Source organism: Symphalangus syndactylus, chromosome 4 (genome assembly GCF_028878055.3).
Source record: "Symphalangus syndactylus isolate Jambi chromosome 4, NHGRI_mSymSyn1-v2.1_pri, whole genome shotgun sequence".
NCBI lineage: Eukaryota > Metazoa > Chordata > Mammalia > Primates > Hylobatidae > Symphalangus > Symphalangus syndactylus.
In genome coordinates, this window is record NC_072426.2 from 44,316,823 (window position 1) to 44,330,905 (window position 14,083).

The 14,083-nt window shown below is 54.4% G+C and overlaps 1 protein-coding gene across 11 annotated transcripts in view; it reads left to right on the forward strand.

The window, feature by feature from the left end:
- The window catches only part of COL13A1 (collagen type XIII alpha 1 chain), a 158,817-nt gene that overhangs the window by 109,910 nt on the left and 34,824 nt on the right, over positions 1–14,083 (forward strand). For 8 of the 11 annotated variants that reach the window (XM_055274544.1, XM_055274546.1, XM_055274545.1 and 5 more), the window contains 6 exons: positions 7,206–7,250; positions 8,137–8,169; positions 8,914–8,940; positions 11,749–11,802; positions 12,575–12,661; positions 13,668–13,721. In XM_055274544.1, coding sequence (XP_055130519.1) covers positions 7,206–7,250; positions 8,137–8,169; positions 8,914–8,940; positions 11,749–11,802; positions 12,575–12,661; positions 13,668–13,721 — 300 coding nt within the window. Of the gene's footprint in view, positions 1–7,205; positions 7,251–8,136; positions 8,170–8,913; positions 8,941–9,501; positions 9,565–11,748; positions 11,803–12,574; positions 12,662–13,667; positions 13,722–14,083 lie in introns of all 11 variants that reach the window. The other 3 variants (XM_063637181.1, XM_055274547.1, XM_055274543.2) reach the window with 1 other exon arrangement.

Below are 14,083 nucleotides of genomic sequence, written 5' to 3' on the forward strand. Positions count from 1 at the left end.
GAAGTTGAATGTCTGCTCAGGGGACTCACCCCAGGCTAAGCTAACTGCACAGACCAACCCTCCCAACCTCTGCCTACTAATGGTTTCTCTGGGATGTGAAGGGCTGTCCCCCTACCTCCCTCCTTTTGCCCATCAGTCCTCTCTTATTCTCTCCTCCATGCTCTGCTCTCTGCTTGAAGTAAGGCCTACAGAGGAGGCACTAACACGAAGGGTGGCTTAGTCTCAGGGGCTGGGAAGATGAGTTTGCCCTCCCCTACCACCCTGGGGAGAAGCAGTGCCAGCAGCTGGGGATGCCAAGCTGAGACAGGGGCCATGTGACTGCCTCTTGAGGTCGGGATGTGAGCGGGACCTGTGGGGTAACCGATGGGCCCCCCACATGAGCTTCCTTGCTTCACCCCAGAGATGTGACCCACTTGGAGGGACACCCTTCTGACACTACAGGCTCTCAGCCTATGAAGTTTGCTAATGTCCACTACCACCCCCAGCAGCTGGACTGGGCCTGGCATCCTCTCAAAGGCCAGCCAGACCTGCAAGGCAGGCTTCTCCATCAGTTCCTTGAGATCAAAGCCCAGTGTGGCCAGCGGCCCCTGTGCTGCCCCCATGCCCCAGTCGGGGCCAGCCCTCCTGCCTAGACACTGCGAGTATTGTTGTGCACCCATGTGGTATCTATTTGATCCAAATTTATGACACTGATCTACATTAAATATGTTGCAAGATGCAAAGCGTGTTTAAAACATTACAACCTTTGCTCTCTTTCAAGAGGGTTGACGAGTATTGTCAGCTTGTATGTGGATCACAAAACCTGGTGAGAGCTTATCTCTAAGTACAGCAGAACTGGTCTGTCTGTCTCACTTTGGGGGCACATTTGATGCCTGTGGTGGTCTGGATGTTAAGCCTCATGGTTTACGTGAAGGACCATGGCTGAAACACACATTCCCCTCTTTCAGGCTGTGGGTTTCAGACCAGAGGAGGAACGTGAGAGCTTCAGGCTAGAGCTGCTTGCAACTGCAGCTACCCCTCCTGGAGGCCACCAGGGCTCCCCAGAAACAGGGATGCCCTGGGGAGGCCCTATGATGAGATGGCTAGAGGGCTGGGGAAGAGCATGGGGACAGAAGCCCACCCACCCAGCCATCTCAGCCTTCATTCTGTGGATGTGCTGGCCCTTCTCCTTGCCCCTTCTCAATCCTTCAGCCAAAGGGCACGAGGATTCTGATCTGCCAGCCAGAGCAAGGGCCCATGTGGTGGACACACTTCTGTAGAATGATAACTCATGCAATTGTAACTACCTTACTGGCTTCTTCAACAAGCCAGGCTGTGTACTAGGCACTTTGCATGCATCAACTCGTTGAATCCTTGTAATGACCCTGTGAGGTAGGTTTTACTCAATTCCCAACTTATGAATGAGCATACTGAGCTTCACAGAGGCCATTTTCCCTGAGGTCCACAGCTAGGAAATAGAGAAGCCAGGTCTGTGTGATCCCAAAGCCTTGCTCTGAATGACTTTACTATCTGCCTCTTAGCAGCCCTGGGGGACCCCATGATGATTTCCAGTAGACCTTCCCCCAAAACCCTCCATGAATGGAAGGAAAGGAGGTGGCAGCTGAATTGTTTTCATTCTTACAAAAGAAGTCTGGATTCAGGCCTTTCTCTGAGCCTCCAGGCTCCCTGGGAGCAGTGTCTGCAGAGTCTGCAGCAGAGAACAGGGAGTACTTGGTGTGTTGCTCTAGCCAAAGAATTAAGGAAGTGGAGAGCTTTGCCCATTGGCACTGACTCCACCCAAATAAGTCCCTCAGGGAGTTGGGATGGTTTCTGGACTCCCAATAAAGCCTGGAGAAGGCAGCTTGCCCCAGCTTTCCACGACAGCTATTCCTGAAACCTTCCTGCACCCCTCCGGCTCCTGTAGGACCTGAGTAGTCCATGCTGTTCCCACCCCCACTGAGTGCTCCGTGCAGATGGAAGCCACAGATGCAGGAGCCTGCTAGTGCGTGGACAGCATTTTCTTTGAAAGCTGTGAAATCCTAGTGGGGACCATTCGCATTAAAGATAAGAAAACTAAGATCTGGGCCTCTGATCTGAGACCTTGTGGAGACTAAAGCGACCCCAGCCCCCACCCTGAGCACTCTGGGCTCTGGTTTTCATGCACTCCAAAGTCCAAGATTAATTAGAGCTGACTTTTCTTTTTGGAACTAACTACAAAATCAACCGATCTCAAATTGAGATTACAAGCCAGCTGCCCTTCCAAAGCCCTGGGCTTCAATGGAGCACCCGACCCCGGTAATTCCCCGGATCACTTCCTGCCGGCCCTAATTACCGGAGGAACTGGGATTTCTGCGGTTCCGGTCCTCTCTGGTGTGGAAGATGGCTGGAGCAGGGAAGCAGGAATTGAGCTGCCTTTTTCCCGGAAGGAAGACCTGGGAACTCTTTATAGGGAGAAAACCATTAGCCCTCTGCACCTGGCTTTTCTGGCCTAGGGAAAAGACCCTGGTCCAGGCTTGAAGCTTGAGCCGTCCACCGACCGCCCCCCACCCCCACCCCCACCCCTCCCCGCAAACTCCCCACACTCTCAGGCAGGCCTTCCTCCTCCGTTACAGAGAACAAAGAGCCTGTGCCACCAGATGCATTTGCTCAGGGCCTTCCAACCCAGACCTGGCTGCAGCAGAAACCAGGCCTAATCTTAGAGAACTTCATTTACTTCCCCGTGCTTCCCTGGCCTGACCTTGGCTGGGATCTGACCTTAAAGCCCCCTTCCTTCCTCCAGACTGTGCTTTCTTGCCAAGTCCCCGCCCAGCTTGTTCAACAAACAGTAAATCGCCAATTAAGAGGCCACTCCCACAGGACCAGAGGGTGGCTGGTTTATGCTCCAAGGAGCTCACTTCCATTCTATCATTTCTGTAAAGGATGCATCCTCCCACCTGGAATCTTGGACCAGAACAGAGGACCTATCCGTGCTGTATGGTGCTCAGGTGCACTGCCCAGCTGGGGAGTCTGAGTGGCAGCCTCAAAATCAGGGATGGGACAGGCCTTCAAGGTCATTCAAAGCAAACACTTCTCTACCCACTTGTGCTCCCCTGGAGCCTTCTCAGCCACAATGACTACAGTCTACCCCTTCCTGCACTGGTTCTTGGCACTGAGGTTAAAAAGCCAGCCTTGCAGAGGGGTGGCTGGATGTTGGCCCAGGAGTCACAGCTTCTGCCATCACACCATGCACATGGCCGAGACCTTTTGTAAGGTTCAGAGCACCTACTTCCACAGCCCAAGTAAGGCAGCTGAGAGCCCCAAGGGGAACCTCTGAGTCCCTTCTGGGGAGACAAGAGGGGGCAGAGGTAGAGGAGGTGAATTGAGGCCTGTGGGCTTTGCTGGACTGCATAAGCCAGGCCCTCCAAAAACCAAGACAGTGATGAGTGAGTGGATGGAAACTGAGCACAATTACTAATACACTTTTTAAATAGGAGAACCTAGGAGGGGAATTAGAAAAGAAGAAGCCCTTAGACAGGGTTGCACAAAGACGTGCCCTAAGGAGCAGTCCTCTGAACAGAGGTGGGCCACCTTCCTCCTTGGGCAATAACCACCCCCTCCTCCTACCCCCGCCTCCTGCCTCCTGCACATGGGCCCCGGCCACAGCGACGCTGGAGTCCTTGATAATGACTCTCACCTCCCCATCATCCAGGAACCAATGTTTTTGGCTTTAGGAGAAGCCATTCCCCACTTCAGAGGTCAGGCAGGGGCAGGTCCCTAGAGACAAGCCCCGGGGAGTGAGCCTAATGAGAGTGGAGTGAGCGGCAGAGCGAGGTCAGCTGGGGGAGGCCAGTGGGGGCGCCCCTGCTTCCTGCCAAGCAAGGGGGTGGGAGGGAGGGAGGCCCTTTGATGGGGATCAAGGAAGCCTGGGTCATTTGCGGAATTAAGAGAATTGACCCAGAGAGGAGGGAAGGGGCGAAGGTCAGCCACCCTAACAAGGAGGGCTGCCTCCCGAGGAGGCTCCCGGGGCTCCGATTTCCCCTGAGTGCCTGATTGTGTCTTTACACACTCACATCAACAGGGGCTGAGGACAACCCCAATTAGCCTGGAGACTCTCACACTCTGCACAGTTTCTTCTGGGATTGGAGACAGAAGCCCAGAGACAAGCTTGAAGCAGATGCCACCTCCTCCTTGCAGGAGCACCCCTGTGGGCAGGAGGAAGGGAGAGCAGAGACCCACTGAGACCCCTCCTAGAGCTGCATTTTTAACCAAAGCTAAAAGTCCCTCCCGACCCCACAGAGCCTTTTTCTGGAGCTGCCAAGCAAGCCAAATGGCACCTCTCCAGCTTTGGCCTCTCTCCTTCCAAAGGGCCGTGCAGGGGAGCAGAGACAGGGCTGGGGTAGGTGGGAAGAGACAAGAGCACCAGTGGATGGGAGGTATCTGATCTAACCTCACTTTGCAACCAAGAACCCTGGACCTGTGGGAGAAAGTGGCTTATCCGTGGGCTGCAGCACCAGCACCAGCCCAGCTCCTCGAAATGGAGGTGGGAAGAAGAGGGCAGGGGCATTGAGGGAAAGCAAGAGAAAAGACAGATGACGGGGGCCTCTGAATCGTCAAGGACTCCCAAGCTGACCTCTCACCTGCACCCACGCCAGAGGACTGTGGGGGCCTCTGTACTGAGTCAAACTGGTTTGGTCATTCAGAATGTTAGCAGGGGACCCTCCAAAGGAAAGAATGACAGGAGCCCTCAGCTGGTGCTACTGAGAAGGCTTGGAGACCGCTGTGGCCAGAGTAGCCAGACTTCAGATGAGGTACTGTCGCGCCCTCTGCCGGCTACAGAGCGGCTGTGCACACAGGCAGTGAGCTTTTCTGGGCATCCTGCACTGAGCGGCCCCTACACACTGACCCCTGCACCCCTATGGGCCACAGACATAAGGATGCACCCTAAGCAAAGAGGGGCTCTGCTCTGCCTTCAGCCTGCAAAGGCTGTTTGATGGAAGCAGACGGAACATCAGTCCATCTGATATTTGGGTTGGCCAAGAGAAATGAGCACCTTGGCATAACAGACAACAGACTATCCAAAGACCTAGGCTGCATGATCTTGGCAATCATACCTGTCCTCTGTGAGCCACAGTTAGCTGACTTGTGAAACAAGGATAACGTCCACTCCCACATTGGAAGGGATTGTTGGAGATGGAATAGAGCTTTTCAGTCCAGTGCAGACACATGGCAGCTGCAGTAAGTGGCTGTGCCCTTCTCTCTCAGTCCCACAAGAAGGAAGTTAATGTCTAGGGCAGGCCTTGGGCTCTGGATTTTCAGCCGTGGTAACTTCCTGAGTTTAGCTCTGCCATCCCACCTGTGGTTCAGGAGTCACTGGTGGGGTCATGCTGAGAGAGGGCTCTGGCATTGGGAACTAAAGATTCTACGCCTTTTGTAGAATTTAGAGACTTGGCCCAAAGAGGATAAAAGTGAAGCCATCTCAGGCAGACATAAATTTGTTTGTGCAGATTACAAACGCTAAGTGGTCCCTGTCGCATTGAGGATGCAGCGCTGAGTTATAGGGGATAGCAAAAAGCTTCATAGAAGAGATAAAAGGGCCCCACTCCCATCAAACAGCCTCTGCAGGCTGAAAACAGGGCAGAGCCCCTCTCTACTCAGAGGCCCTCAGGTCTGTGGTCCATAGGGGTGCAGGAGTCAGTGTGCAAGGGCAGCTCAGCCCAGGGCACCAGACAAGCACTGGGTGCTCTATCAACCAAGACTCCAAACGATGAATAGGGTTTTAAGTTGAAGAAATGTAAGAAAAACAGAACCGTGGAAATGGGTGGTGTTTTCAGGGACACAGAAACTAGTGATATCATGACATGATATCGGGTGATGAGGCTAGGAAGGAAGTGGGGGTCAGAACATCATGCTCAGGGACCTGGTCCTTTTCCTACTGTCCACAGCGGGCCAGGGATGTTTTAAGGCAGGGGTCTCACTATCCAGCCTGTATGTTAGGAAGCTTAACTGGACACTTGCATGGAAGACCCATCATGGAGGAAGAGGGTGGAAGTACTTTAGCCTTGGAAAGGAGAAGGATGGACCAGGACCTCCTGTAAGATGGCAGGAAAGGGAGAGCGTGGACAGCTGAGAAGGAAGCCAGGGAACACCAGATCCCCTCTGCCTTTAAGGCTATGGGAACTGCAGCCTGGCCTGGTAGCCACAGCAGTCACACCCAATGGGGCAGCTGGGCCGGGAGCAGGATTGTCACACTCTGTGTTGCCCATCCACAGCGCTGGCCTTCAGATGGAGGAAGTGGCAGCAGGCTGGCCGCAGTCACCTGTTGCTGGACACCATCCCGGGCCCCAGCTGGGGCTTCGTGCTCAGGCGCTACACAGGATTCAACTCCTGGAGCCAGGAGCTGCCCTCCCCCCTCCCCTGATGTAGCCAATGATAGTCCTGACTCACCTGCTCTTGGCCTCCCATTTGTCCCTGGCTGTCATCTCCAACTCCACCTCCTTGTGGTGTGTCCTTCTTCCTGATCTCACCCTACTCTCAGACTTGGCATTTTCCTGGGGAAGTAAAGATGTTGAACATAAAGATAGGGCAGTGCCAAGATGGTAGAGCGACCCCATGCTCTCCCAGAGAAACAACAATGGACAGGTGACCCTACCTGTGTCTCCGGATGAGTAGGGTCAGAAATGGGGTGCAGATAAATGGGCAGGGAAACATGCCCTTGGGAAGAGTTAGACCCAGAGGACTTGGAAGGGAAAGGAACCCCAGATGAAAAGAGAAGAGAGCTCCTGTCTGGCTCAGCCAGAAGGTACAATCTTAGCAAAGCTGCTGGAGTGAAAACGAGGCAAGAAGTCCCAGGAGGGGACTGGAGGGAAGGTGTGCAGTAGGTAAGCAGCCAATGGGTGGCTCCTGCCCCTGGTCTCGTCCCACAGCCCAAGTTCCAGGTACAGCTCAACCACAGAGTGGTAAGTAGATCTTGGGCCAGTCACGTCCCTTGCTGATCTGGCATTCCACTAGGTGAGCCTCTCTCTCTGGGGGCCTTTCCTGCTCTGTGACCTGTAACTGGGGCCCTCCTGCAAGTTCACATAGCTGAGGGCAGGGGCCCACATGGCTGCCACCAGGGCAGGGTCCCCAGAGCTCAACGTGAACGGGACAACCATCCCAGCCTCCAGACAAGCCATTCTCACCGACCTCCTTGCAGGCTGACGGGCCCCGAGTCTGGTCCTCTCCTCATGCTTTCTCATTTCTTCCTCCAGGGAGAACGGGGCATGCCAGGGATGCCAGGCAAGCATGGAGCCAAGGTACCTCCCCCTTCACCACATCCCAGGCAGCCCCAAGGCCCCTCCCCCTGTGCCCATCCCTCTCTCCCCAGCTCCAGGGACACTCTGGAGTCCCAGCTGTTTGGGCCTCCTTCTGCCTGCCCTGGCTCTCCCAGCTGCAGCACTGTGGTCTCTCATCAGTGCCTCCTGATGTGGGCGGCCTCCTCCTGGGCATCTCTGGGTCATAAAAAGCCATCTCAGGTACCCCTAGCTCCACTGCAGTCCTAAGAACCAAGCGGAGAGTAAGGACCCCCAAAAATCACCTCCACTTGAGATTTGCTAAGGGGCACTTTAGGCATCATCTGTCTCTCAAAGTAGGTGGCCTTGGGCTGATATGAAAACAGAGTTCACTCCATCCACTCCCCAGTCCATGAGGGCAGAGGTGCACAGAGCTGACTGTGAGGGTAATGCCAATCAAACACTGGGGGCAACTGTCCCTGGTGAAATCAGCCCCTTTACTTTGTCATCTACTCTGCACCCCTCTCCTGTGGCTTTCCATCCTCCTGCCCTCTCCCTTCCCATCTCCTCCTCCTCCTCCTCCTTTCGTATTCCAACGAAGCTCCCCCTTCCACCCCAGGGACCCCCTCGCAGCCCCATCTAGTGCCCCACAGTCCCCACTGTGCAGGTGGTTGGGAAGCCCAGGGAGCCCCGCAGACTGAGCTACACAAAGCCCCGTCCTCAGGGTCCATTCTCGTGGCGTCAGCTCAGACGCCCCCACCTCCCAGGCGGGGCTGGTGGCTGCGGGATTGGGAGGAGTGAGCAGTACTCCTTCCCATCACACCATGGGGAGGCTGTCCACTGCCCCCCGCCCCCTGCTGCCCCCTCGCTGCAGAATGTCTTCAGGCCTTTTTTTTCCTCTCTCTGCCAGGGGGCTCCCGGAATTGCCGTGGCTGGGATGAAGGTCAGTGGACTGTTGTAACCAACACATCAGGGACAGGGTGGGAGAGAAGTGAGCGGGCAGAGCTGGAAATCTTAGACTCAGTGGGGTTGCTGCCAGAGCAACGAGGGGGCAGACAGGATTCGGAAACATTTTTCTCAAAGTAACATTTGTGCCAGGTGCATAACCTCGAGCCACAGATGTATAACTAAGCCTTGTAAGTAAGTAGCGATGGTTTCCTGCCTCGACTCACTAGCCTGCCAAGGCACCGAGGCAGCGGGAAGGCAGCCCAGATCTTTCCTTTATGCTCTGTAATTCAGTAGCTATATGCTTCCAAGGCTTCAGAGAGAGGAGGAGTTCATCTCCAGATCCCCCACCCTAACTGCCCATTTGGTTGGCAGGCAGATGTGAGGACAGCCTGGAAAAACAAGTGCTCAAATTCTATCTTCACAGCAGGTGCACTTACAGGGGGCACCATGTCCAAACCAAATGCCCATTCCTTCCTCTCCTTCCTCCTGGGCTGCCTCACTTATGATCCCACCTGCCACACCCCTCACCTGGGGAAGAATAGGACCCTCTAAGGGTCAGTAGCCTGATAGGCCTCCTTTGGCCTGGGACCTGATGCCTGAACAGAGAAGAGTGGGGCCGGCCAGATGTTTCACTAACCTCACCCTGACTGCCCCCCCACCCCACCTCTACCAACAAGTGCCTTGCTTATTTGTTTCTGCTTTTTCTATCTCTCACATTTGTTTCTCTTTTTCCACACAGGGTGAACCAGGGATCCCAGGAACCAAGGTACTGATGCAGAGAGAATGTTCCGGGCTGCACAGAGCATCGGTCATGGGCAGAGGTGGGAGGGGCTGCTGCTGTTTTGCTCTTGGTCTCCCTGAGGCTGGCCTGGGGCTGGGGACCTGGCTGAGCAGAGAAGGGCCCACTGGTCAGGAGCACACTGCAAATGCTTCCCCCTCCCTGGGTCCTGGCCTGCAGGCATGCCAGCTGCAGCAGGCAGTGACTATTGTCCCCTGCACCTACAGGGTTCTCTTTCCCTCTTGTGTGACAATAAGAGGTGTGACAAGAAAAAAAGTTTGAGAAATACTAGGTTAGAAATATTACACAGGTTTCTTTGCTGCAGACCTTCTCAGAACTTTTAATTTGCTAAATGTGCATTGAGGATCTCTCAAAAGGAAATATCTTATGTGGCATTTTCAAAACGTTTTTGACCAGAACACCCTTTTTTAAAGAGGAAGAGCTTAAGGGACAAGTATTCTGGAAATGCTGGTCAATGATCACTGCGCATCCTACCCCTCACTCCCTGCCCCATCTTCTTATCAGTGACTTTCTCTTCTTACCCCAAAGGGAGACCCAGGAGCAGAAGGGAAGCCGGGGCCCCCAGGTTTGCTGGGAAAGAGGGGGCAGAGGGTAGGATATCGTGTATTTGAGTGTGTGCCCCCTCATCCTGGCCTCGCCATTCCCCTACTCCCTGGCCTTCCTCCGTGGCTGGTGTGTCGCCTGCAGCGTGCTGGTGGTGCATGTGTCCCAAGACAAGGGGAGTGGCAGGACGGCCTGGCCAAGCTTCAGAAACCCACACTCAAGAGCACACCCACTCTCCTGGGCAGCCTTGATTACCCAGCAGAAAGCCCAGCAGAAGGAGGAAACTTCCTCCTTCCACCTCTGCTCCTCGAGGCTCTCCATAGGTCAGGATCCACATCCTTTCCTTCTCCAACTGGCCTGCTTCTGAAGGATGCCCAGACTAAGCACAACTGCAAGAGCAGCCCAGGCAAGACCGGGCAGCGGGGGCTCCCTCCCACTGCCAGGGCCTCTGCCTGGCCCTCCACAACCCTTCTTGGCCAGCCTCAGGCCACTTTACCGTTCAGCTGCTACCCCGGGGCAGGTGCCAAGGAGACGACACCGAAAGACTTGGTGTGGCACCTTTTGTGGCTCCAGCTAGAATGAATGTTCATTGAGACATCTGACCAAATTATAAGCCCGGAGCCCTCAGCTCACATTATTACACATGAGAGCTGCCTCTCCCCAGGGCTGTGGGTAGAGAAGCTTCTTGTGCTGACCTGATACCCCAGCCCTGCTGGTGGGGTGCTCTTGGACGCTCACCTGATATTGGACACTGCTATGCACTGAATATGTCCATCCCAGACCCATATGTTGAAGCCCTCACCTCCAGTGTGGCTGTATTTAGATAGGGCCTTGGGGAGGTCGTTAAGGTTAAATGAGACCATAAGGTCGAGGCTCTAATCCAATAGGATTGGTGGCCCTAGAAGAAGGGGAAGAAAGAGAGAGACCTGTGAGAGACCTTTCTCCCTCTCTGCCTTGTGAGAACACAGCAAGAAAGCCGTCATCTTCAAGGCAGGAAGAGGGCTGTCACCAGAACCTGGCCATACTGGCACCCTGATCTCAGACTTCCAGCATCCAGAACTGTAAGAAAATACATTTCTGCTGTCAAAGCCACCCAGACTTTGTTATGGCTGCCTGAGCTGACCAAGACAGCTGCTCTGTGAAGAGAAGGCAGAGCATCAGGGAGACAGGGGCTCAACCCGCCTCTGCCACTGACTCAGTATGGGGTTGGCCACCAGTCACATAACCTCTTGGGGCTTCCCTCGCCAAGTCTGTGAAATGAGAATGGGGTTCAGTATCTCTAAGGGGCTCTTTGATTCATGTCCTGGGGGAAAAAGAGTTCTTCTGTAGTGGAAGAAGTTGGGTAGGGAAGTGTATTATTTTGCTAGGGCTGTGGTAACAAAGTACTACAGGCTGGGTGGCTTGAGCAGAAGAAATTCATTGTCCCACAGTTCTGGAAGCTGGAAGTCCAAAAGCAAGGTGTTAGCAGGGCGGGTTCCATCTGAGGGCCAAGGGGGAGAATCTGCTCCAGGCCTCTCTCCCGGCTTCTCGTGCTTGCTGGCAATCTTTGGCATTCCTTGGCTTATAGACGCATCACCCCAATCTCTGCCTCCATCTCCACATGGCATTTCCCTGTGTGCCTGTCTGTGCCCAAATTTCTCCCTTTTATAAAAAGGACATCAGCACATTGGATAGGGGCTCACCCTACTCCCGGGGGACCCCATCCTAACTCATTACATTTGCAATGACCCTATGTCCAAATAAGGTGAGCTGGTTAGAGCTAGAGGCAGAGAGGGGGGTGCCAGAAAAGACTGGGGGCCCTTAGTTGCTAAGCATTAAGAATCTGAAGAAGAGCAGAGTGGTGAAAAGGAATTGCTTGCCCAACCACTGGCGTTCTGAACTGCTCACCTCTCCCAGCAGACCCCCAGGATGGACTAGATGCTTCTGGCCTTTGTTATGATCTGTGGCCAGTGTGACTTCTCCCCAGCATGAATGACAAGGGCCCGGGCCACATGGGAATAAGGAAAGCAGTCATGCAGGTGTCACCAATGCGAAGTGGCCCATGGAAGTAGCCAGCCAGGATGGGGGCCGGAAGGAAGTGGAGCCCTTCGGAAAGCCAGCCGGGGGCAGGGGCAGAGAGGCAGGAGCAAGGGAAGGCAAGGCCCTAAGCTGTGGGGCTGGTGGCTTCCCAAACCTGCTGCAGAAACAGTTCTTAACCCCCCCCCCCACCCCACTGTCTGCATCTCCCTGCAGGGTGAGAAGGGGGCTGAAGGCTCCCCTGGGCTTCCTGGCCTCCTGGGACAGAAGGTAGGTGTCGCTCTGAATGGAGGGTTCAGGTCCTTTGTCACCCACATCCCATAGCTGGCCCTGCACATCCACACGGGCCCCAGCATTGGACGTGTCTGTCTCCCAGACTGCAGGAAAGGCAGCTGGAACACAGCCAGATTCTGTTTGTTGGGGGAGAGGTGCCATAGGCAGGCCCTGATTGGCAAAAATAAAATGCCTAAATGTAAAGAATTTGGTAGTAATGACCTGGTCAGATTTCTTTGTACTGGCTCTGCAAATGCATCCAAAGTTCATGAGCTCTGTAAGATATTTAATTTAAAAATTAAAAACAAAAGATGAGGCCAAAATAAGGGGAGACATGCATAATAAGATGGGCCCCTTGGAAAGTCACAGTGCTCCTCTGCCTATTAGAGGCCTGAGCACCCTGCAGTGACGGGGTCTGCAAAGCCTTATTTAACACTGCATTTCTTAACATAGTTTGGCCACCAGTAACAATGTTATTCCACATTTTGAATATTCTCAACCCACTGAGCAGTGTTCTGTGGAATACACTTTGAGAAACACTGTGCCAGACCCAGTTTTGAAGGGTCCCTTGTGTCAGCTGTAAACCTGCTGCTCTTCAGTAAACACTTCCAATCTCTCTTCAAATCCCACGGCTGGATCAGACCAGGCCGGGGTTCTGAAGGCCCCTGGTCCCCAGACATCCTGAGGCCCACAACCCATAGTGTCCCTCCAGTGCTCAGCCTAGACCTTCCTCCACACCAGGGATGCTAACTCCACCTTCCACCCCCAGGGAGAGAAAGGTGATGCTGGCAACTCCATTGGAGGAGGCAGAGGGGAACCTGGCCCTCCAGGGCTCCCTGGGCCCCCAGGGCCAAAGGTGAGTGTTCCCTGGAATTGGTGTTGGGGAGGTGCTTACCTGGGGACTTTGTCTTCAGCCTGTTCTTGGGGACTCTACGTCCCGGACATCCTGCCTTGTCTAGCCTTCCCCTGCTCCAGATGTGTGGTTTTCCCCAGGGATTCCAAAAAGGTCATTTGGACCCAGCTCCTGCTTCCAAGCAGATAACAGTTTGACCTTCCAGAGGAAATATCTTCCCTGGGGCAGATGGATGGTCGCAGTGACTCAGATGACTGATGTAACTGAGTCAGGGCGCAATGGCTGCAGGACCTCCATGGCTATGCTGTAACTGAGTCAAGGATTGATGGCTGCAGGACCTTGATGGTTATGCTGTAACTGAGCGAGGGACCAATGGCTTCAGGGCCTTAGGACAGCCAAGAGGCCCCCCACCTTGGCTCTGAGTAGGTTGCAGGTCAACTATCGGCTGGGCCCCACCTGGTACCAGCACATCTGGTAGATGTCAGCAGTGGAGGCAGCTGCAAATGGAAACTGCCCCCACTTTCCTTTTGCTGCTTGAAAAGTGCAATGGTAAGATTTGGGTTTCCCAAAGCAGATGCCTCCTGTGTTGCTTGGTTTACTTTAGCAGCACTGAGAAATGAAGGGAGTCTCTTTCTTAGCTCAGAAGGAAAGCATGAATTACTCTACATGATCTGGGGCAATACACTCATTCATTCCACCCACACCCACCTGCCATGGGCTGGGCTCTGTGTGGGCCTCGGAGAGCCTGGCAGGGCAGAGGGGACACCAGTAAAGGGTACAGAATGCAGGGAAGGAAAGCAGGAGTGGGCTTCCAGAGGAAGCAAGACCCAGGCTGGGCCCAAGGGTGGGTAGGAATCAGGGAGGTGGACGAGTGGGAGGTGCAGAAGCCATCGGGGAAAAAGAAGTCCAAGGCAACACCCGGGCATGAGTGACAAGACCGTCTTTTCCCTCATAAGCAGCTGTCCAGGTGCCCAGCATGCCCTCATCCCAACTCTCTCCTCTTCCCCAGGGAGAAGCAGGTGTCGATGGCCAGGTTGGCCCCCCAGGGCGGCAAGGAGACAAGGTACAGAGACCCCCACATCCCAGAGCTGCAAGATGAGGGTCAGCTTGGGAGGTCAAGAATCATCCCAGCCGGCCCTAGGGGTATCCCTCAGGGCACAAGGCTGACCAGCCATGACCACTGGCTTCCCTATTTCCTGGTTGGCTTGGGCTTTAGAGAGCCATGCACTGAGACGGCAGTCATGCAAAAGCCAGTCTAGGGATGGGACACTTAACCAGGGAGTGACACAGGGCTTCCTGAGCCATTGGTAAATTAGGGGCTCTTGCTTCTCTCCGGCTACTCCCTATGAAAGGCCGCTGCGTCCCTCATGAGTTCACGGTGGCTAAAGTGCTGTGGCAGTGGAGGAGAAAGTGAGTGGGTTACCT